Source organism: Grampus griseus (assembly GCF_964374135.1).
Source record: "Grampus griseus genome assembly, chromosome: 6".
In the NCBI taxonomy this organism is placed as follows: Eukaryota; Metazoa; Chordata; class Mammalia; order Artiodactyla; family Delphinidae; genus Grampus; species Grampus griseus.
The window spans coordinates 30,512,085-30,535,246 of record NC_139000.1 but is presented as its reverse complement, the minus strand read 5'-3'; the positions used below and the strand labels follow the sequence as shown (position 1 = coordinate 30,535,246).

Genomic DNA, 23,162 nt, shown 5'->3' with positions numbered 1-23,162 from the left:
TGCTCGCTTGCTATCTCTCTGCCATGTGAGGATACAGCAAGAGGACTGTCTATAAACAAGAAAGAGTCCTCATCAGAACTCAGCTATGCTAGCACCCTGATCTCGGACTTCCAGTCTTCATAACTGTGAAAAATAAGTTTCTATTGTTTAAGTCACACAGTGCATGATAGTTTTTATAGCAGTCTGAACTAAGACAAAGCTCTAGTGAAATGGGTGGACAACATGCATGAATAAATAGATAATTTTAACAACAACAACAAAAAGGAAACCAAATGGGAATGCTATAAATAAAAACAAAAAATCTAAAAAACCCCACAGCAACAGAGATAAACAATGATTTCAATGGTCTCATCCACAGCACATAGCTTGGATAAAATCACCAAACTTAAAGATAGGTCTAACAAAGAGGGAAAGAAAAAAAAGCAAAAAGAAAAAAGGAACAGAGCACACAAGAATTGTGGGATGATAACAAATCATCTAATATACATGTACTTGGAAATTCAGAAGAGAGAGATGATGGAACAGAAGAAATATTTGAAGAGATAAAGGCCAAGAATTTTCTAAAAATTGTAAAAGACATCAATCACAGACAAAAGAATCTCAGAGCAGCCCAAGCTGCTCTCATTTTTTTTTTTTTCTTTTACATTTTAAGGCAATCGGAGGAAGAAAAAAAACAAAAAACAAAAAACCCCACAACCCACATTACATACAGAGGAACAAAGAAAAGCTTAAGTATACTCCTTAACAGAAACTATGCAAGTCAGAAGAAAATGGAATGACAAATCTTGCAGAAAGAAAGGTTTAAAGAACATAAAACCAGAATTTTATATGCAGCAAAAATATCTCTCAAAAATGAAGGAGAGTGGGAGGGAGACACAAGAGGGAGGAGATATGGGGATATATATATACATATAGCTGATTCACTTTGTTATAAAGCAGAAACTAACACACCATTGTAAAGCTATTATACTCCAATAAAGATGTTTAAAAAAAAAATGAGGGGCTTCCCTCATGGCGCAGTGGTTGAGAGTCCGCCTGCCGATGCAGGGGACACGGGTTCGTGCCCTGGTCCGGGAAGATCCCACATGCTGCAGAGCGGCTGGGCCCGTGAGCCATGGCCACTGAGCCTGCGCGTCCAGAGCCTGTGCTCCGCAATGGGAGAGGCCACAACAGTGAGAGGCGCGCGTACCACAAAAAAAAAAAAAAAAAAAAGAAGGCGAATGCATACAGTTTTGCAACTTCCTGTGAACCTATAATTATTTCAAAATAAAAAGATTTTCGAGACTTCCTTGGCAGTCTGTGATTAAGACTCCACTCTCTCAATGCAGGGGACATGGTTTCAATCCCTGGTCAGGGAACTAAGATCCCACATGACACATGGCATGGCCTAAAAAATAAAAAAAAAAATTTAAATAAAACAAAATAAAAAGATTTTCAAAATAAGGGAGAAACAAACATTTATCATACTAAAACTAGTAGAATTCATTACTAGGAGACCTGAACTATAAAAAAAGTGTTAAGGGAAATTCTTCAGGCGGAAATAATATGACACTAGATAGAAAATTGGATGTACCTTGAAAGAAATGAACATCCCTGGAAATGGTTAAAATAAAAGCTAATATAAAATTTTTCCCTTTGATAATTGACTCTCTAAGACTCACCTGTCCAATAAAGTTCACACTAGTCACAGGGGGCTATTTCAAGGGAACACTTGAAATGAGTGCCCTACATAATTCACGGCATGGGATTTCCCTGGCGGTCCAGCGGTTAAATCTGCCTTCCAATGCAAGGGGACGTGGGTTTGATCCCTGGTCAGGGAACTAAGATCCCACATGCTGTGTGGCAACTGAGCCCACATGCCACAACTAGAGAGAAGCCCGCGTGCCACAACAAAGAGCCTGCATGCTGCAACGAAAGATCCCGCATACTGCAACGAAGATCCCCTGTGCCACAACTAAGACCTGATGCAGCTAAATAAATAAATAAATAAATAAATAATTCATGGGTCAAAGAAGTAATCATAAAGGAAACAGGAAGACATTTTTTATTAGAGGATATTGAAAACAAATTACCAAAATTTGTGTGAATTTAGTTTTTTGAGGGCAGTTACCAGCCTCATCTGCAGACACTCATACTATCAAAGTCAGGGGCAGAATGAACTATAAACTCATGCTTTGTGGGCTCCAGCTTATCCTTTCTCTGTTCTACACCCACCTGCTCTTCCTAACTGCCTGCCCTACAAACTTCAAGTTCTAAAGGTCCATCATTAGATGCAAGGACAACAACCCTTCAGAGGCAGTTAAACCAGTTCCCACAATGGTGTAAGGTCAAAGTCTTAAGAATTATATATACATCAGTGGAGCTGGAGAGGTTGAAGGAAAGATTATTTATTGTTAATTGATACTTCAAGCAAGTTAAGTTCTGAAACTGCTACTGGATATGCCACATGTTAATCCTTGGGCATTTTTATAGAGAGAACTTGGTGGTACAGCAGAACCTGGCACTACTGCAGTTGAGGAATGAATAGGACAGCTTAATTATTCAAGAATGAGGAGAGCAATACGCTGGTAGCTGAAAGAAGCGTCAAGGAGGAGTCTGCTTTGTATCCTACTTTGGGTTCCTCCAGAAGGCTACTTTGAGGTAAGAACTCATGAGCACGTAGTTTATTTTGAGGCGATTCTAGGAAGTGGAGTGGAGAAGAGCAATGAGAAATATCCAGTAAATGGTTGGTTGAGGGTTTCTACTGGTAGTGGTAGGGGAAGGGTTGCGTTAATTTCCCACCACTTCTAACCTGCCACGTGGAGAGGTAAAGCTGAATCTGAATCCAAGTTTCGGATGTTGTGAGTCAGGCCTGTGCACTAACCACAAATGCAGGTAGGGGAAGGCAATGCCTTTGTATTTCGTTTTTAATGAGTGTGTATGTCTGTGTATTGAGAGAGAGAGAGAGGTAGATATGAGATGAGGCATGAATACATGCTGAGAATCAGCCTAGAGAGAGAGAAGCACTGAGAATCGGAATTTGATGGTGAATAAGACACTGTTCTCTGAAAAGCCTAAAAACAAGTGATTTTATAGCCCCAAAGTACAATATTTTACTTGTAAAAATATTCAAGAAATTGAGTACTTAAGGTCACACAGAAATACATGGCAGAGTCAGGAACGGAATTCATATCTCCAGCTCTGAGTTGTAATTGATTAGAAGTTCAACAAGAATTTATCAAGGGTCTATATGTGATAATCACTAGGAAATTAGTCTTTGCCCTAAATAAATCTAAAGATGTAGTATTCCTTCCACACATTATCAGTTAAGCTTCTCTTTAAGTATCACATGAATCAACCAGTGTATCCATACAGAAAGAAATGGAAAAGTCATTAACTTTAGTTCAATTTATACTTCTTTTCAAATGTTATCACTTTTTCCTTCATTCCTGAATTGCATAAATATGACATGTGATCAACCTTCAAGAAATATTTTCACAGAATGTAATTCTAATGTATCATTAGTCTCACATTAAAAGAAAATCATCCTTCAAACAAAATAAAAATAGGACCACAATTCAGCTAAGAGAGTTTCTTCTGTAATATTCTAGGAAACAGTCTTTAAAATAAGAGAGAAATATAAATGGGAATGGGGGATATAGAATAAAGAAAAGTTAATAATTTCAGATAGCCTTTCATTTTCCCTCAGAAATATAATTTCTGGCTTGATGTCTTCATAATCACAAGTCTCTACTGATATCCTTTCTAAACAAAATTCAACTGAAAAGATATACCCTTATCTAAACACTCTTGGAACTCCACAGCTCTCTGAGATTATAAAATGAGTAAAAAGACTATCTGTCCTCATGAACTGCTAAATTTCAAACACTGGAGTTAAAAATCAGATTTACTTCTCATTCAAGAGCTGATTTTAACCCACCTCTAATCAGACCAGAAGAGACAGCCCTGATTACAAGACAAAGTACCTGACTTTTTCTTCTTGAGCCCTTTTTTCTAGCAGTAAAAGGAAGAATGGCACTACCTAGAGCTGTCCTGGTCAAAATCTCAAATATGTCTTTTGAGTTTAACCAAGCTAATATAAGTGAAATAACAGATTACTGCCCACTTCTTGCTCTAGTTTCCTATTAACTTTTAAAACTTATAGACTCCAGTCCCCTCCATTTTTCTCTCTTTTCCTTCTCTATGCTCTCTAAATCTTCCCCTCTTAGGAATAGCCCTTACATTTGCCCACATATTTTATTAATTATTTTAATTAACAAATTTGACCTCTATTGGGCATATCTTTCCTCTACAAATAAAGAAGAAGTCAAGGGCTTTGACCTGCTACCAAAGGGTTCTGAACTAGCCAAGAACTACAAATGTGGTCACAGTAACCGACAAAATACTTTTTCTTGGGCACAATTTCTACTTTCAGAATTTGGCCAACACCAAATCTCCCACCAATTCCCTTCCCCTCTCAACAAATAAACAGGGGTCCTTGAACTAGCTATAGAATGGAGCATTAGTGGGATTTTTCATGACAAGAAAATAAAAGCACTATCTCCATAAAACTATGAGCCCTTATTTATTTGAGGTGATGGACAAAGCATTTCAAAATTACAAACTTAAGGAAACTATTAGTAAATTTAACTTCCTTAGTTTTAAGGACTGCTGATCAGCCAAATACTCTATAAAAAACTTTCAAGCTCAAGCCACTAACTTGCAATAGACTTATGCTACACATAAAACTGATGAAGAATTATTAAAGAGAATACATAAAGAATTCCTTAAAAAATCAATTTATAAAAATCTCAGTTGAATGTAAGAAAAAGACTTACACAGGAACTTTACAGAAGAGGAAACACAGTATAAGCATGTGGAAAAAAAGGCTTAACCTCATTAGTCATCAGAAAAATGCAAATTAAAATCATGGGATATGTTTAGACCTACAAGATTGGCAAAAATTAAAAACTCTGAAAACAAGAAGGGTGGGTTAGGAAGTGGATCACCAAGACTCGAACTCTACTAGAGGAATGTAAATGGGTGCAACCACTTTAGAAAGCATTTTGGCACTATCTACTAAATGTGACAATACAAATAACTTTTGAATCTGCAATTTCATTTCTAGGGATATACCCAAAAGAAATGTGTGCATAAGTGCATCGAGAAATATGTACAAAAATATCTATAGCAGCATTTTTCAAGATATTAAAAAAGGAAACTAAATATCTATTAACAATAAAATGAATGAATAAATTTTGGCAATACAGTGGCATACTATAAAGCAATAAAAATAAATGAGTCACAGCTACATGTAAGAACCTGGATGAATCTCAACAAACAATACTGAGTGTTAGATGCCAGTCATAAATGAATACACATAAATAAATATACATAAATGAATCTTATAAATTTATATGTGCTAACGTAAAACTATAGAGCATACTTTTAGAGTAATTCTTCAAACAAAAGCAAGGAAGGGATTACCAAGCTTCAGGATTGTGGTTAAAAATTATTAGTGTAGTTCACATTGACAGACTGCAAGTAAATGGAGGAAAAATAACATACCATGAAACAGTAAGCAAAAGAAACCCAAAGTAGCTATAGTAATGTCAATAAAGTAGATTTCAAGACCAAGAGTACTATCCAAGATAAAAGGTAGTGAGACAAGATCATAAAAATCATAAATCCTAATAAAGGATTTCAAAATATATGGAACAAAATTTGACATATTTAAAGGTAGAAATAGACAATTCCATAATCATGGTTGGAGATTTTAACATCCCTCTCTCAGCAATGGATAAAACAACTTAACTAAAATCAGTAAAGTCATAGATTTCAACAACACTATCTGTAACCTTGACCTAATTGCTATTTGTATAACACTAAACCCCACAACTTCAAGTGCACAAGGTATGTTCAGCAAGACAGGCCATAAACTGTGTCATAAAATTAATCTTAGTAAATGTAAAAATATTGAAATCGTAGATTTTCTTTTACCACAATGGAATTAAATTAGAAATTAATAACAATAGGATATCTAGAAAATCCCCAAATGTTTGAAAATTAAACACATTTCTAATAATTCGTGGGTCAAGGAAGAAACAACATCAGAAATAGAAAATACTTCAAACTGAATAATAATGGAAGTACAATATAAAAAATTTGAGGATAAAGTTAAAGCTAAAAAGGGAAGTTTATTATTTTAATAGTTATATTAGGAAAGCAGGTCTTAAATGGCCTAAGGCTTTACCTTAAGAAGCTAGGAAAAGAAGAAAGTAAACTCAAAGTAAGTAGAAGGAACTAATAACAGCACATACCAATGAAATAAACAATAGAAAAAAATTAACAAAGACAAAAATTGGTTCAACTTCAAGCTAGACTGGTCAAATTAAAAACAAGAGACAATACAAATAACAAATACCAAAAATGAAAGATGGCTTATCATTGCAGATCACAGCAGACATTAAAAGGAAAATGAGATTATAACAACTTTATGCCAACTAATCTGACAACTTAGATGACATGAATACATTCCTTACAAAATAAAATTTACTGAAAAATTGTTTCAAGTAAAGATTAAGTAGACATGATAACAAAATGTAAAGCATGAACCAGGAATAGATCCTGGATCAGGGGGTGAAATTGCTATGGAGCTCATTACTGGGACATTGTTGAAATATGAATATGAATAGTGTATTATTAGTGTTGCATCAGTGTTAAATATTTAGAACTTGATATTCCATGAGAGAAGGAAGCAGAAATTTGATGGCAGCTGCAGTCTGCTCCTGTACAACTAAGATTAACACTGGAATTCTATGGAATCAGAAGTTAACTTTACTGACTACTTCTGAATTCATAAACCATTCAAGTAAAACCTTTAGGACCTTTGCACTGTGAAACAACCTAATTAAAATGAAAGTAATTGTAGATAAGATTTATTTCATGCATGCAGATATGATTGAGTTAAAGGTACCTGTCACTTTATACTGTAGGATGCACAAAACACATAGTAATGGGATTACAAATCAAAGAAGCAGGACTAAGTTGGCCATTCCTAGGTTTAGGGTCAAGACATTTACAGTGGGAGGAGCTTCAAGACGGTGGAAGAGTAAGACGCGGAGATCACCTTCCTCTCCACAAAAACATCAGAAATACATCTACGTGTGGAACAGCTCCTACAGAACACCTACTGAACGCTGGCAGAAGACCTCAGACTTCCCAAAAGGCAAGAAACTCCCCACGTACCTGGGTAGGGGAAGAGAAAAAAGAAAAAACAGAGACAAAGGAATAGGGACGGGACCTGCACCAGTGGGAGGGAGCTGTGAAGGAGGAAAGGTTTCCACACACTAGGAAGCCCCTTCACGGGCGGAGACTGTGGGTGGCGGAGTGGGGAGCTTCGGAGCCACGGAGGAGAGCACAGCAACAGGGGTGTGAAAGGCAGAGTGCAGAGATTCCCGCACAGAGGATCTGTGCCGACCAGCACTCACCAGCCCGAGAGGCTAGTCTGCTCACCTGCCAGGACGGGTTGGGGCTGGGAGCTGAGGCTCCGGCTTAGGAGGTCAGATCCCAGGGAGAGGACTGGGGTTGGCTGCGTGAACACAGCCTGAAGAGGCAACTGCGCCACAGCTAGCTGGGAGGGAGTCCAGAAAAAGTCGGGTGCTGCCAAAGAGGAAACAGACTTTTCCTTGCCTCTTTGTTTCCCGATGCACCAGGAGAAGGGATTCAGAGCACTGCTTAAAGGAGCTCCAGAGACAGGCGCGAGCCGTGGCTATCAGAGCGGACACCAGAGACGGGCATGAGACGCTAAGGGTGTTGCTGCCGCCACCAAGAAGCCTGTGCGCAAGCACAGATCACAATCCAGACCCCCCTTCCGGGAGCCTATGCAGCCCGCCACTGCCAGGGTCCCGTGATCCAGGGACAACTTCTCCAGGAGAACACACGGCACGCCTCAGGCTGGTGCAACGTCACGCCAGCCTCTGCCGCCGCAGGCTCACCCCGTATCCGGACCCCTCCCTTCCCCAGGCCTGAGTAAGCCAGAGCCTCCGAATCAGCTGCTCCTTTAACCCCGTCCTGTCTGAGCGAAGATCAGACGCCCGTAGGCGACCTACACGCAGAGGCGGGGCCAAGTCCAAAGCTGAACCCCGGGAGCTGTGCGAACAAAGAAGAGAAAGGGAAATCTCTCCCAGCAGCCTCAGGAGCAGCGGATTAGAAAGAGAAATTTCTCCCAGCACCCTCAGGAGCAGCGGATTAAATCTCCACAATCAACTTGATGTACTCTGCATCTGTGGCATACCTGAGTAGACAACGAACCATCCCAAATTGAGGAGGTGGACTTTGGCAGCAAAGATACATATATATTTTCCATTTTTCTCCTTTTCTTAGTGTGTATCTGTATGCTTCTCTGTGTCATTTTGTCTGTATAGCTTTGCTTTTACCATTTGTCCTAGGGTTCTGTCTGTCCGTTTTTTTGTTTTGTTTTACTTTAAGAAAATTTTTTCTTAATATTTATTTTAATGACTTTATTTTATTTTACTTTATTTTATTTTCTTTCTTTTCTCCCTTTTATTCTGAGCCGTGTGGATGAAAGGATCTTGGTGCTCCAGCCAGGCATCAGGGCTATGCCTCTGAGGTGGCAGAGCCAAGCTCACGACACTGATCCACAACAGACCTCCCAGCTCCACGTACTATCAAACGGCGAAAATCTCCCAGAGATCTCCATCGCAACGTCAAGACCCAGCTTCACTCAATGACCAGCAAGCTACAGTGCTGGACACCCTATGCCAAACAACTAGCAAGACAGGAACACAATCCCATCCATTAGCACAGAGGCTGCCTAAAATCATAATAAGGCCACAGACACCCCAAAACACACCACCAGACGTGGACCTGTACAACAGAAAAACAAGATCCAGCCTCATCCACCAGAACACAGGCACTAGTCCCCTGCACCAGGAAGCCTACACAACACACTAAACCAACCTTACCCACTGGGGACAGACACCAAAAATAACAGGAACTACAAACCTGCAGCCTGCAAAAAGGAGACCCCAAACACAGTAAGTTAAGCAAAATGAGAAGACAGAAAAACACACAGCAGATGAAGGAGCAAGGTAAAAACCCACCAAACCTAACAAATGAAGAGGAAATAGGCAGTCTACCTGAAAAAGAATTCAGAATAATGATAGTATAGATGATCCAAAATCCTGGAAATACAATAAAACAAATACAAGAAACGTTCAACAAGGACCTAGAAGAACTAAAGAGGAAACAGTGATGAACAACACAATAAGTGAAATTAAAAATTCTCTAGAAGGGATCAATAGCAGAATAACTGAGGCAGAAGAATGGAGAAGTGACCTGGAAGATAAAATAGTGGAAATAACTACTGCAGAGCAGAATAAAGAAAAAAGAATGAAAAGAATTGAGGAGAGTCTCAGAGACCTCTGGGACTACATTAAATGCACCAACATTCGAATTATAGGGGTCCCATAAGAAGAAGAGAAAAAGAAAGGGACTGAGAAAATATTTGAAGAGATTATAGTTGAAAACTTCCCTAATATGGGAAAGAAAATAGTTAATCAAGTCCAGGAAGCACAGAGAGTCCCATACAGGATAAATCCAAGGAGAAACAAACCAAGGCACATATTAATCAAACTATCAAAAATTAAATACAAAGAAAACATATTAAAAGCAGCAAGGGAAAAACAACAAATAACACACAAGGGAATCCCCATAAGGTTAAAAGCTGATCTTTCAGCAGAAACTCTGCAAGCCACAAGGGAGTGGTAGGACATATTTAAAGTGATGAAGGGGAAAAACCTACAACCAAGATTACCCTACCCAGCAGGATCTCATTCAGATTTGTTGGAGAAATTAAAACCTTTACAGACAAGCAAACGCTAAGAGAATTCAGCACCACCAAACCAGCTTTACAACAAATGCTAAAGGAACTTCTCTAGGAAGGAAACACAAGAGAAGGAAAAGACCTACAATAACAAACCCAAAACAATTAAGAAAATGGGAATAGGAACATACATATCAATAATTACCTTAAATGTAAATGAATTAAATGGTCCAACGAAAAGACAGACTGGCTGAAAGGATACAAAAACAAGACCCGTATATATGCTGTCTACAAGAGACCAACTTCAGACCTAGGGACACACACAGACTGAAAGTGAGGGGATGGAAAAAGATATTCCATGCAAATGGAAATCAAAAGAAAGCTGGAGTAGCAATTCTCATATCAGACAAAATAGACTTTAAAATAAAGACTATTACAAGAGACAAACAAGGACACTACATAATGATCAACAGATCGATCCAAGAAGAAGAGATAACAATTGTAAATATTTATGCACCCAACATAGGAGCACTTCAATACATATGGCAAATACTAAAAGCCATAAAAGGGGAAATTGACAGTATCACAATCATAGTAGGGGACTCTAACACCCCACTTCCACCAATGGACAGATCAACCAAAATGAAAATAAATAAGGAAACACAAGCTTTAAATGATACATTAAACAAGATGGACTTAATTGATATTTATATGACATTCCATCCAAAAACAACAGAATACACATTTTTCTCAAGTGTGCATGGAACATTCTCCAGGATAGATCATATCTTGGGTCACAAATCAAGCCTTGGTAATTTTAAGAAAACTGAAATCGTATCACGTATCTCTTCCGACCACAACACTACGAGACTAGGTATCAATTACAGCAAAAAAACTGTAAAAAATACAAACACATGGAGGCTAAACAATACACTACTTAATAACTAACAGATCACTGAAGAAATCAAAGAGGAAATCAAAAAATACCTAGAAACAAATGACAATGAAAACACAATAACCCAAAACCTAAGAGATGCAGCAAAAGCAGTTCTAAGAGGGAAGTTTATAGCAATACAATCCTACCTTAAGAAACAAGAAACATCTCAAATAAACAATCTAACCTTACACCTAAAGCAATCAGAGAAAGAAGAACAAAAAAAACCCAGAGTTAGCAGAAACAAGGAAATGATAAAGATCAGATCAGAAATAAATGAAAAAGAAATGAAGGAAACAATAGCAAAGATCAATAAAACTAAAAGCTGGTTCTTTGAGAAGATAAACAAAATTGATAAACCACTAGCCAGACTCATCAAGAAAAAAAGGGGAAGATTCAAATCAAAAGAAGTAGAAGTGAAAAAGGAGAAGTAACAACTGACACTGCAAAAATACAAAGGATCATGAGAGATTACTACAAGCAACTCTATGCCAATAAAATGGACAACCTGGAAGAAATGGACAAAATCTTAGAAATGCACAATCTTCTGAGACTAAACGAGGAAGAAATAGAAAATATGAACAGACCAATCACAAGCACTCACATTGAAACTGTGATTAAAAATCTTCCAACAAACAAAAGCCCAGGACCAGATGGCTTCACAAGCGAATTCTATCAAACATTTAGAGAAGAGCTAACACCTATTCTTCTCACTGTTCCAAAATATAGCAGAGGGAGGAACACTCCCAAACTCATTCTACGAGGCCACCATCACCCTGATACCAAAACCAGACAAAGATGTCACAGAGAAAGAAAACTACAGGCCAATATCACTGATGAACATAGATGCAAAAATCCTCAACAAAATACTAGCAAACAGAATCCAACAGCACATTAAAAGGATCATACACCATGATCAAGTGGGGTTTATGCCAGGAATGCAAGGATTCTTCAATATACGCAAATCAATCAATGTGATACACCATATTAACAAACTGAAGGAGAAAAACCATATGATCATCTCAATAGATGCAGAGAAACCTTTTGACAAAATTCAACAGCCATTTATGATTAAAACCCTCCAGAAAGCAGGCATAGAGGGAACTTTCCTCAACATAATAAAGGCCATATATGACAAACCCACAGCCAACATCATCCTCAATGGTGAAAAACTGAAACCATTTCCACTAAGATCAGGAACAAGACAAGGCTGCCCACTCTCACCACTATTATTCAACATAGTTTTGGAAGTTTTAGCCACAGCAATCAGAGAAGAAAAATAAATAAAAGGAATCCAAATTGGAAAAGAAGTAAAGCTGCCACTGTTTGCAGATGACATGACACTATTCATAGAGAATCCTAAAGGTGCTACCAGAAAACTACTAGAGCTAATCAATGAATTTGGTAAAGTAGCAGGATACAAAATTAATGCACAGAAATCTCTAGCGTTCCTATACACTAATGATGAAAAATCTGAAAGTGAAATTAACACTCCCATTTACGATTGCATCAAAGAGAATATAATATCTAGGAATAAACCTACCTAAGGAGACAAAAGACTTGTATGCAGAAAATTATAAGACACTGATGAAAGAAATTAAGGATGATACAAATAGATGGAGAGATATACCATGTTCTTGAATTGGAATAATCAACATTGTAAAAATGACTCTACTATCCAAAGCAATCTACAGATTCAATGCAATCCCTATAAAACTACCACTGGCATTTTTCACAGAACTAGAACAAAAAATTTCACCATTTGTACGGAAACACAAAAGGCCCCCAAATAGCCAAAGGAATCTTGAGAAAGAAAAATGGAGCTGGAGGAATCAGGCGCATTGACTTCAGACTATACTACAAAGCTACAGTAATCAAGACAGTATGGTAGTGGCACAAAAAGAGAAATATAGATCAATGGAAAAGGATAGAAAGCCCAGAGATAAACCCACGCATATATGGTCCCCTTATCTTTGATAAAGGAGGCAAGAATATACAGTGCAGAAAAGACAGCCTCTTCAATAAGTGGTGCTGCTAAAACTGGACAGGTACATGTAAAAGTATGAAATTAGAACACTCCCTAACACCGTACATAAAAATAAACACAAAATGGATTAAAGACCTATATGTAAGGCCAGACACTATCAAACTCTTAGAGGAAAACATAGGCAGAACACTCTGTGACATAAACCACAGCAAGATCCTTTTTTACCCACCTCCTAGAGAAATGGAAAGAAAAATAAACAAATGGGACCTAATGAAACTTCAAAGCTTTTGCACAGCAAAGGAAACCATAAACAAGACAAAAAGACAACCCTCAGAATGACAGAAAATATTTGCAAATGAAGCAACTGACAAAGGATTAATCTCCAAAATTTACAAGCAGCTCATGAAGCTCAATATCAAGAAAACAAAGAACCCAACTCAAAAATGGGCAGAAGACCTAAATAGACATTTCTCCAAAGAAGATATACAGTCTGCCAACAAACACATGAAAGAATGGTCAACATCAATAATCATTAGAGAAATGCAAATCAAAACTACAATGAGATATCATCTCACACCGGTCAGAATAGCCATCATCAAAAAATCTACAAACAATAAATGCTGGAGAGGGTGTGGAGGAAAGAGAACCCTCTTGCACTGTTAGTGGGAATGTAAATTGATACAGCCACTAAGGAGAACAGTATGGAGGTTCCTTAAAAAACTAAAAATAGAACTGCCATATGACACAGCAATCTCACTACTGGGCATATACTCTGAGAAAACTGTAATTCAAAAAAGTCATGTACCAAAATGTTCACTGCAGCTCTATTTACAATAGCCAGGACATGGAAGCAACCTAAGTGTCCATCAACAGATGAATGGATAAAGATGTGGCACATATATACAATGGAATATTACTCAGCCATAAAAAGAAATGAAATTGAGTTATCTGTAGTGAGATGGATGGACCTAGAGTCTGTCATACAGAGTGAAGTAAGTCAGAAAGAGAAAAATACCGTATGCTAACACATATATATGGAATCTAAAAAAAAAAAAAAAAAAGTCATGAAGAACCTACAGGCAAGACGGGAATAAAAACACAGATCTACTGGAGAATGTACTTGAGGATATGGGGAGTGGAAAGGGTAAGCTGTGACAAAATGAGAGAGTGTCATGGACATATATACACTACCAAATGTAAAACAGCTAGCTAGTGGGAAGCAGCTGCATAGCACAAGGAGATCAGCTCAGTGCTTTGTGACCACCTAGAGGGGTGGGATAAGGAGGGTGGGAGGGAGGGAGACGGAAGAGGGAAGAGATATGGCAACATACGTATAACTGATTCACTTTGTTATAAAGCAGAAACTAACACACCATTGTAAAGCAATTATACTCCAATAAAGATGTTAAAAAAAAAAAGTATATGTACAAGGTGGGGTTCACTGGAGTATTGTTTATATGTGCAAAACACAGAACCAATCTGTATGTTCAGGATGAATAAATAGCATGTATCTTTCAATGAAGAATCAAGCAGTAATTCAAAATGACTCTGGAGAAATATACTTATTAACAAAACAAATACATATTTTAAGAGAGAAGTAATAAACCAATATGTATTGTATTATACAAAACCACTTTTGTAAAAATACATATTTTAGGTGTCAATAATTTCATCACCATGTGAAAGTTTTTTTAAATTTTGGTTATCTGTGTTTTCTAATGTTTCTACAATTAACTTCTACGTTGTATGTGTGTAATTAAAAACAAGTGTAACAAGAAAAAAAATTAATTTTTAAAAAAAGACAGAGTGGAATGACTTCTGAGTAGGAAGGCGTTTTATGGCACACACTCAAAAAACTAGAAAAGCCAAATTAAAAAATAACATAAAAGCAAAAAACTGGCAACAATTTAAAATCCAGTAATAGAATATTGGTTGAATAATTATGTAACATGCATTTATGGAATAATATGCTATTAATCAAATCTATTATTCTTAAGACTATTTAAAGATGAATAGAAATACTCATGGTGTGAAGGGGTCACAGGACAGGATGTCATAGCAAATTTTAAAATACAGGAAAAAAGGGTTTTTTCACTTGTTAATATACAAGAATGTTAGGTGATTATCTGGTGGATGGAAAAGGTATTTTTTCTCTTTCCCAATTTTCTAAAAAAAAGTGCTACTTTTATAAATGACACGTTAAAATTAAAAAGAGAGGGAGAAGTTTCTTTTATGCTGCTTGAAATATATACTGTTGTTAAAAAGGAGACAAACCCAAAATGAAGTCATTTGTGCTAAGCCACAGGGCAGCAAACCCAGACAATATCTAACCTCATCATAGACTCGACCTTCCCCAGGAGTGTGACCTTTAATCAGCCAATCTGGAATTTCCTGGTCAGCGCTAGGAGGTAATCCAGATAGACCCTATCCATTCCCCTTAAAGAGGGTGATCTTGCCTAAAACAATGCATTTTTGCTAGTAATTTCCTTTTTTCTGCTTCCTCTCTGCCTTTAAAAACCTTTGCTTTTCTGAAGCTCAACAGAGCAGCTCTCTATTGCTGGAGGGGATGCTGCCTGATTCATGAATCATTTAATAAAGCCAATTAGAATCTTCTAATTAATCAGTTGAATCTTTGTTATTTAGCACTGTTTGTGTAAGACCATCCATTCTACTAACCTGAATCTCTATTTTATTAGTTTTTATGTAAGCATACACACTGAGTTCAACGGCCCAACAGAGTAAAACTGCTAACACTTTTATATAGTAATCATTTAATTTTTTAAAAAGTAAACCTTTTATATGTTTTTAGTTATCTCAGGAAACAAGTTAGCAAACCTAATTTAATCTTTCCAGGAAAACTATAGGTCATTATTCTGATATATTATATTGGGCTGTAAACCAGTGATGCCCTCTAGAGTTATTGATGAATGTGCAGTTTACCTTCCCTACCAGCTAAACGTTCCAGGACTGCGGTTGCAGGGGGCAGTACTTGTCTCCCACCTCAATACTAGCTTCTAGGGTCATGGTACTCAAAACATCATCAGAATAACCTAGGGGCTTTATAGACAATTTCAGGACCCACTTTTGACCTACAGAATCAGAATCTGCATTTAAAAAAGATCCCAAGTGATTCATAAGCACATTAAATTTTGAGAAACTGCTCCAAGTTATGAAGGAGTAATTTCTTTGGCCCTAACATTTACATGAATGCTGGCTTTGCAGCTCTCCACATGAAACCAAGTGCTTTTGCACACTGCCCTCACCATCTCTTACTTCCACCTTGCCCTTTGCACATTTTTCTGTGTCTCCAGATTAGAAGTAAAAGTTGTGTGGGAAACGAGATAATCAAATCCTGTATATAAAATTCAAATGTTTCCACGCTGAACCCATTTCACATAGAAGCAGAAGGGATAAACAGCTCTAATGTTTAAGTTCCAGGGCTCCAAACACTTTGACATTCCAGGTACTTCTGAAGATCTTCAATGTAGAGGTTATTGAAAATCTAATTGTCCACTGATGACATATATAGGGCATGACCATACTGTAACTTATTTTTCTAATAAACATACCAGAATTTATATATCCAACTAATTTCTTCCCTCTTCAAAGGAGTCACCCTAGAAAAGAAAATAAATACAATTTCCTTTGTTTAAAACCTATCACTTTTCTTTCAGAATTATCTGTAGTCAAGATAAAATATAAGCAATTCGTTCTTCTTGTGTCATTACTCTCTAGCCATATCTAAAGTCTGAAAAAGAATAATTCCTAATTTTATCACTTTCTCATTTTTTATCATTCAGAATCATCTGGTTAGCTCACTATTTTGAGTAATTTCCACAAATTAGGTACATGAAAGTCTGCAGACTTATCACCCTAGTGGATACTCATAAGTACTCAAGGCCACTTTTTAAAAGTTACAGAAAAGAAAAAGGGTTTGAAATAAACACCATCTCCTTTGAAGAGAATATTCATTTAGGTATAGAATCTGTTCTATCTTTTACCAAAATAACACATATTCTAACTTTTTCATTTATAATACTTAAATTAAGAAAATGACAAGGCAGAAAAGCAAATTTCACATTAAAAAATTACAAACACACTTTAAGAAATCTACTTTAATTCCAAGAGATTAATCTAGATTGAACAGTATTATTTCCTACTATTTCTACTTATACAGTAAAGCGAATACTGAAACAACTTTCATAATACACGACACAGATTTGTTTCTTTTATAAATGTTACCTTATTTGTTATGTAATATATATTTTCATAAATTATTAATGACCTGGTTCCATTAAAAAAAAGTTTCAGCAAATGTGAAAAGAAAATATTTGTCGATTCATGATGATTAAAAAAAAGGGAGACGATACATCCTTCCACAGGAAAAAGTGGATTTACAGACCAGTTCTGACAGCATTTCACATGGTAAAGTATCAAAATGTCTGATAAGCAGCCCCCTTCTCAGGTGGAAAAAAAATTATTTCAACGTGTTCCTCCTTTAAACTGCTCAGTAACCCCAAGTGATTTTTAAATTGGGAGGCAGATTACTGGCAATAAGTTCGTCAAATTTAGATCTATCCTGAACAGGCACATTATAGAAATCAAGAACATCTCTGACCCTGCACATCTGGTGAAGCCTGGAGTTAGGCACTGCATGGCCCAAGTCATCAGCTAAACGTGCCAAGAAGCTGAACTTCAGATGAACATCTTCCAGGGAGATGTCCTGCCAATTGTTAGGAACAGATGAACCAAAAACTTCTTTGACATGAGATTCCAAACGACTGTGGAGATCTTCGGGTGGTATGTATGTTCGGCTTCGTAAGGGTGGACACACCAGAATAGGTTCTTTCTTCACCTCTTCTACTGTCTCAGCCACGACTGGCTGTTTCTCTTTTCTGGAATGATCAAAAACAAATACGTGAATCTTTAGTTCACTGCATTAAAGAAGCTGACCAACAGAAGACCTAATTTTGCCCATCAATCTAAATCAATATACTGCACACTTACTACTCTTCTGGGCAGTGTTGAGAGAAGAGTCAGATAGGCCCCTGCCCTTGGAAGTTTATAGTTGAACTAAACTGCCACAAAGAGAAAACAAAAACTAATTTCAGATTTTACATGCTATAAGAATTCCCAAGAATGGGTGAAGAAGGTAAATCCTCTGGGATTTCCGGTCCTCCCAGATCCAAACCCAATCTACCTCTCTAACCTCATCTCCCACTGATCTCCTATATACATTCTATGCCTTACCCAAACTAAACTACTTTCTGTTTCCCACTTTCCTGATATCACATGTTAGCTCAAGTTATATCCTATCTGAAATAACTATCTTTCATCTCCACTTATAGAAATCTTATTTATCCTTTAAGTCCTGGGACAACACTCTTCTCTCGCAAGCTTTACTCGAGTTCCCCAATCAAGTATAACTGTAAGCTTCTCTGATCTTTCATAGTACTTTTTTTAAATTGAAGTATGATTGATTTACAACGTCATGTTAGTTTCAAGTGTACAGTACAGTGATTGTTTTATATATATATTCTCTTTCAGATTCTTTTCCTTATAGGTTGTTACAAAATAGAATTCCCTGTGCTATACATTACATCCTTGTTAGTTACCTATTTTATATATAGTAGTGTGTATATGTTAATCCCAACCTCCTAATTTATCCCTCTCCCTCACTTTCCCCTTTGGTAACCATAAGTTTGTTTTCTATGTCTGTAGGTCTATTTCTGCTTTGTAAGTAAGTTCATCTGTATCCTTTTTTTTTTAAGATTCCACATATATCAGAGCACTATATATTGCTCTCAGAGCATACTGCATCATACCTGAGTTTTAATTTTATTTACATTCTACTTCTCTTACTAGATCAGGGTTTCTCAGCCCAAACATTATTGACATTTTGGACAATTCTTTGTTGTGGGAAGCTATCCTGTTCACTGCAGTTGCTCAGCAGCATCCCTGGTCTCTACCCACTAAATGCCAGTAGCATTCCTGTCCTCCAGTCATAATAACCAAAAGACATGGTCAAATGTCCCCTGGTGGGCAAAACTGTCCCCAGTTAAGAACCACTGTGCCAGATTATAAACTCCTGAAAACAGAGATCTGTTTATTGATTTCGGGGTCCTTTAAAACTGCTTGTGTAACTAGTACTGAGTAAATGGGCCAATGTGAAGGAATCTGTCTTGACACATTATTTCAGTGCTTATATGTTCATAAACTAACTCCTGTCTTCTATGGAGTTGGCATCTGATTGGGATTGATCATCCCTACAGAAATTGGAGGGTACCAGAAATGAACAATGTCTAGTCAAGAAAATCGTTTGTAACACTATTCCTCTGTGCCTACTCAAAGACTCTTCCAATTTATCCCTCTTTCTGCATCAATTCTTTACCAATTTCTCCCTATCTACTAGAGTATCCCCATGACACACAAATATGCTGTAGGATCTCCCATCTTTAAAGGAAATTCTCCCCAGATTGCATGTTCCACTCCAGCTTCCTTTATAACAAAACTTCCCAGAAGAGTTGACTATGCTTATAGTCTCTACTTCCTCACCTCCCATTTTCTCCTCAAACTACTCCAGTCACATCTCATCATAATGAAACGTAATCTATTCCTTTCATCTCAGTAATCTCTTATACCGCATACCTCATCTTATTGCACTTCGCAAATATTGTGTTTTTTTAAAAGCTTAAGGTCTGTGGCAACCCTGCATCAATCAAGTCTACAGGCGCCATTTTTCCAACAGCATTTGCTCACTTCGTGTCTGTCACATTTTGGGAATTCATGCAATACTTCAAACTTTTTTGTTATTATTATATTTGTTATGGTGATGACCAATGATCTTTGACTTACTATTGTAACTGTTTTGGGGTGTCACAAACCATGCTGATACAGACAACAAACTTGATTGATAAATGCTGTGTGTGTCCTGACTGCTCCACCAACTGGTTGTTACCTGGTCTCTCTCCCTCTCCTTGACCTCCCTATTCTGAGTCACAACAATACTGAAATTCCGCCAATTAGTAACGCTTCATCAGCCTATAAGTGTCCAAGTGAAAGGAATAGTTGCACATCTTTTACTTTAAATCAAAAGCTAGAATGATTAAGCTGAGTGAGGAAGGCATGTTGAAAGCCAAGATAGGCTGAAAGCTAGGCCTCTTGGCCAAACAGTTAGCCAAATTGTGAATGCAATGAAAAAGTTCTTGAAGGAAATTAAAAGTGTTACTCTAGTGAACACACAAATGTTAAAAAAGCAAAACAGCCTTATTGCTGATGTGGAGAAAGTTTTAGAAGTCTGGATAGAAGATCAAACCAGCCACAATAGTCCCTTAAGTCAAAGCCTAATCCAGAGCAAGGCCCCAACTCTATTCAATTCTATGAAGGCTGAGAAAGGTGAGGAAGCTGCAGAAGAAAAGTCTGACACTAGCAGAGTCTGGTTCATGAGGCTTAAGGAAAGAAGCTGTCCCCATAACATAAAAGTGCAGGGTGAAGCAGCAAGTAGAAGTTGCAGCAAGTTATCCAGAAAATCTAGCTAAGATAATGAAGGTGGCTACACTAAACGACTGATTTTCCATGTAGACAAAACAGCCTTCTTTCAGAAAATGTCATCTACGACTTTCATAGCTAGAGAGGAGAAGTCAATGCCTGGCTTCAAAGCTTCAAAGGACAGGCTGACTCTTGCTAGAGACTCATGTAGCTGGTGACCTGAAGTTAAAACCAATGCTCATTTACCATTCTGAAAATGCTAGGGCCCTTAAGAATTATGCTAAATCTACTCTGCTTGTGCTCTATAAAAGGAACAACAAAGCCTGGAAGACAGTACATCTGTTTACAACATGGTTTACTGTATATTTGAAGCCCACCGTTGAGACCTACTGCTCAGAAAAAAAGATTCCTTTCAAAATATTACTGCTCACTGACAATGCAACTGGTCACCCAAGAGCTCCCTGATGGAGACGTACGAGATTAATGCTGTTTTCATGTGTGCTAACACAACATCCATTCTGCAGTCCACAGAGCAAGGAGTAATTTTTACTTTCAAGACTTATTATTTCAGAAATACATTCTGTAAGGCTACAGCTGCCATAGATAACGATTCCTCTGATGGATCTGGTCAAAGTCATTTGAAGACCTTCTGGAAATAATTCATCATTCTAGAAGCCGTTAAGAATATTCGTTAAAAAAAAAAAGAATATTCGTGATTCATGGGAAGAGGTAAAATATCAACATAAACAGGAGTTTGGAAGTTTCTAACCCTCACAGATGACTTTCAGGGGTTTAAGACATCAGTGAAGAAGTAATTGCAAATGTAGTAGAAATAGCAAGAGAACTAGAATTAGAAGTAGACCCTAAAGATGTAACTGAATTGCTGAAATCTCATGATAAAACCCCATCATCGAAGAGTTGCTTCTTATGGATAAGCAAAGAAAATAGTTTCTTGGGATGGAATCTACTCGGGCTAAAGATACTGTGACGATTGTTGAAAAGACAACAAAGGATTTAGAACGTTACAAAAACTTAGTTGATAAAGAAGGCATAGAGTTTGAGAGAATTGATTCCAATATTGAAAGACGTTCTACTGTGGGTAAGATGCTATCAAACAGAATTGCATGCTACAGAAAAATCATCATTCAAGGAAGAGTCAATCAATGCCGCCAACTTTGCTGTCTTATACTAAGAAATTGCAAGACACCCCAACCTTCAGCAACCACCACCCTGAACTATCATCAGCCATCAACATCAAGGCAAGACCCTCCACCAGCAAGAAGATTATGACTCTCTGAAGGCTCAGATGATGGTTAGCATTTTTAGCAATAAAGTATTTTTTTTAACTAAGGCATGTATATTGTTTTCTTAGACATAATGCTATTGCACATTAAACACACTACAGTACAGTGTAAGCATAACTTTATGTGCACTGGGAAACCAAAAAATTTGTATAACATGCTTTGAGAGCCTCACTTTATTACCGTGGTCTGAAAACAAACCGCAGTACCTCCAAGATACACGCCTGTGCTCTAGTTTTCTTCATAATTTACCACTTTCTGAAATTATATTTGTGCATTTTTTCCTCCACCATTACATATGCTCTATGAAGACAAAGATTTAGTCTGTCTTATTAACAACTGTATCCCTCACACCTAGATGCCCAGCATATAGGAGACACTCTAGAAATACTTGTTGAATGAGCGAACGAAACAAACTTGAAGGAGATTTGAGAGATAATAATAAATATTAACCAAAATAGAGGGGAAGCTAATAAATGCATAAGCTGATGATAAAAACCCTTTTGCATTGAAGGAGTTTTTGTTTGAAATCTAAGAGGGCATATATCGGAACCCTAAGGTTCCTACAAATTTTGATGTCCTAACACTGAGTCAAATAGACTTACCTTTACAAAACTTCACATGGTATTGTGGGAAAAGCAGTAGATGGGGAGTTAAGAGGCCTGGGTTCCAGATCCAGCTCTGTCATAAACTTACTTTCTGACTTTTAGCAAAATACTCCCTTTCTGTGCGGCCTCAGTTTTCTCTTGCCCAGAGTACTTACGCTTTGAGAAGGGATTTTGTTTCCGCTGCTGTATCCTACTTAGAGAAATACTGGGCCAGGACACCTGTCTAAAAACCATTTGCTGAGTAAATCAATGAACGAACAAAATGAGGAGATTGCACTTCATCTCTGAATCTTGCTTGTGAAGAACTATACCCCGCAAATGAATTTAGTTCATCGAGTACTTTTCACATTCATGTTCCTGGGCTGCTCGTCCCAAATGAGTCACTTGTTTCCCGACACCACACTACACTCTGCAACACACGGCAGTACGGTTTACTCAATAAATTAACGAGTGAAGTGGAAGGGTAAGGGGGTGGTATTTCGGTTCTAAGATGAGTAAACTGACGCCAAAAGAAGTGACGGGACCCCACCGCTCGCGGAAACCGGCGCTGAAGCTTCTGAGCTCAGAACCCTAACTCACTTTCCTGCCCCTTCCCTGGTGGCGCAGGACCAGGGTCCCGTCTTAGTTCATCCTTCTCAGTTTCTCTCCTTACTTTCCGTTAGCATGACCCACGGTCTAACCTTCCACTTTACCTGAATCGAGACCAAAAACTTCTGCGTGGCGCCCCTGAGACTATCCACGTGAAGCTTCTTCTGGCAACGCCGCACACCCAGAGACCCGCCATGTTCCATGAGAGCTTCAGGACAGAGCTCCGCCCCCAGCCGGCTGTGACGCCGCAAGATCAGCCAATCAAATGTAAGCTTAGTGGCAAGTGTTCCCTTTTTTCCTCGGTTAAGACTCACGAGCGGCTCCCTCACCCTTTGCACTCAGGGAAGTGTAGTTCGGTAGCCATTGCCGGGGGAGGCTGGACCCAGGAGCTCTCTCGTAGCATGACGGGAGTTGTAGTTGAGGGGCGCCC

The 23,162-nt window shown here is 37.8% G+C and overlaps 1 protein-coding gene across 1 annotated transcript; it reads right to left on the bottom strand.

The window, feature by feature from the left end:
- Positions 1-14,436: 14,436 nt before the first annotated feature.
- On the bottom strand, positions 14,437-22,954 carry MRPL50 (mitochondrial ribosomal protein L50). Its single transcript, XM_082655898.1, has 2 exons — positions 22,837-22,954; positions 14,437-17,642 (listed from the first exon to the last, which is right to left on the bottom strand). The coding sequence occupies exons 1-2, from the start codon at positions 22,926-22,928 to the stop codon at positions 17,255-17,257; spliced, it is 480 nt and encodes a 159-aa protein (XP_082512024.1). The 5' UTR covers positions 22,929-22,954; the 3' UTR covers positions 14,437-17,254.
- Positions 22,955-23,162: the final 208 nt, after the last annotated feature.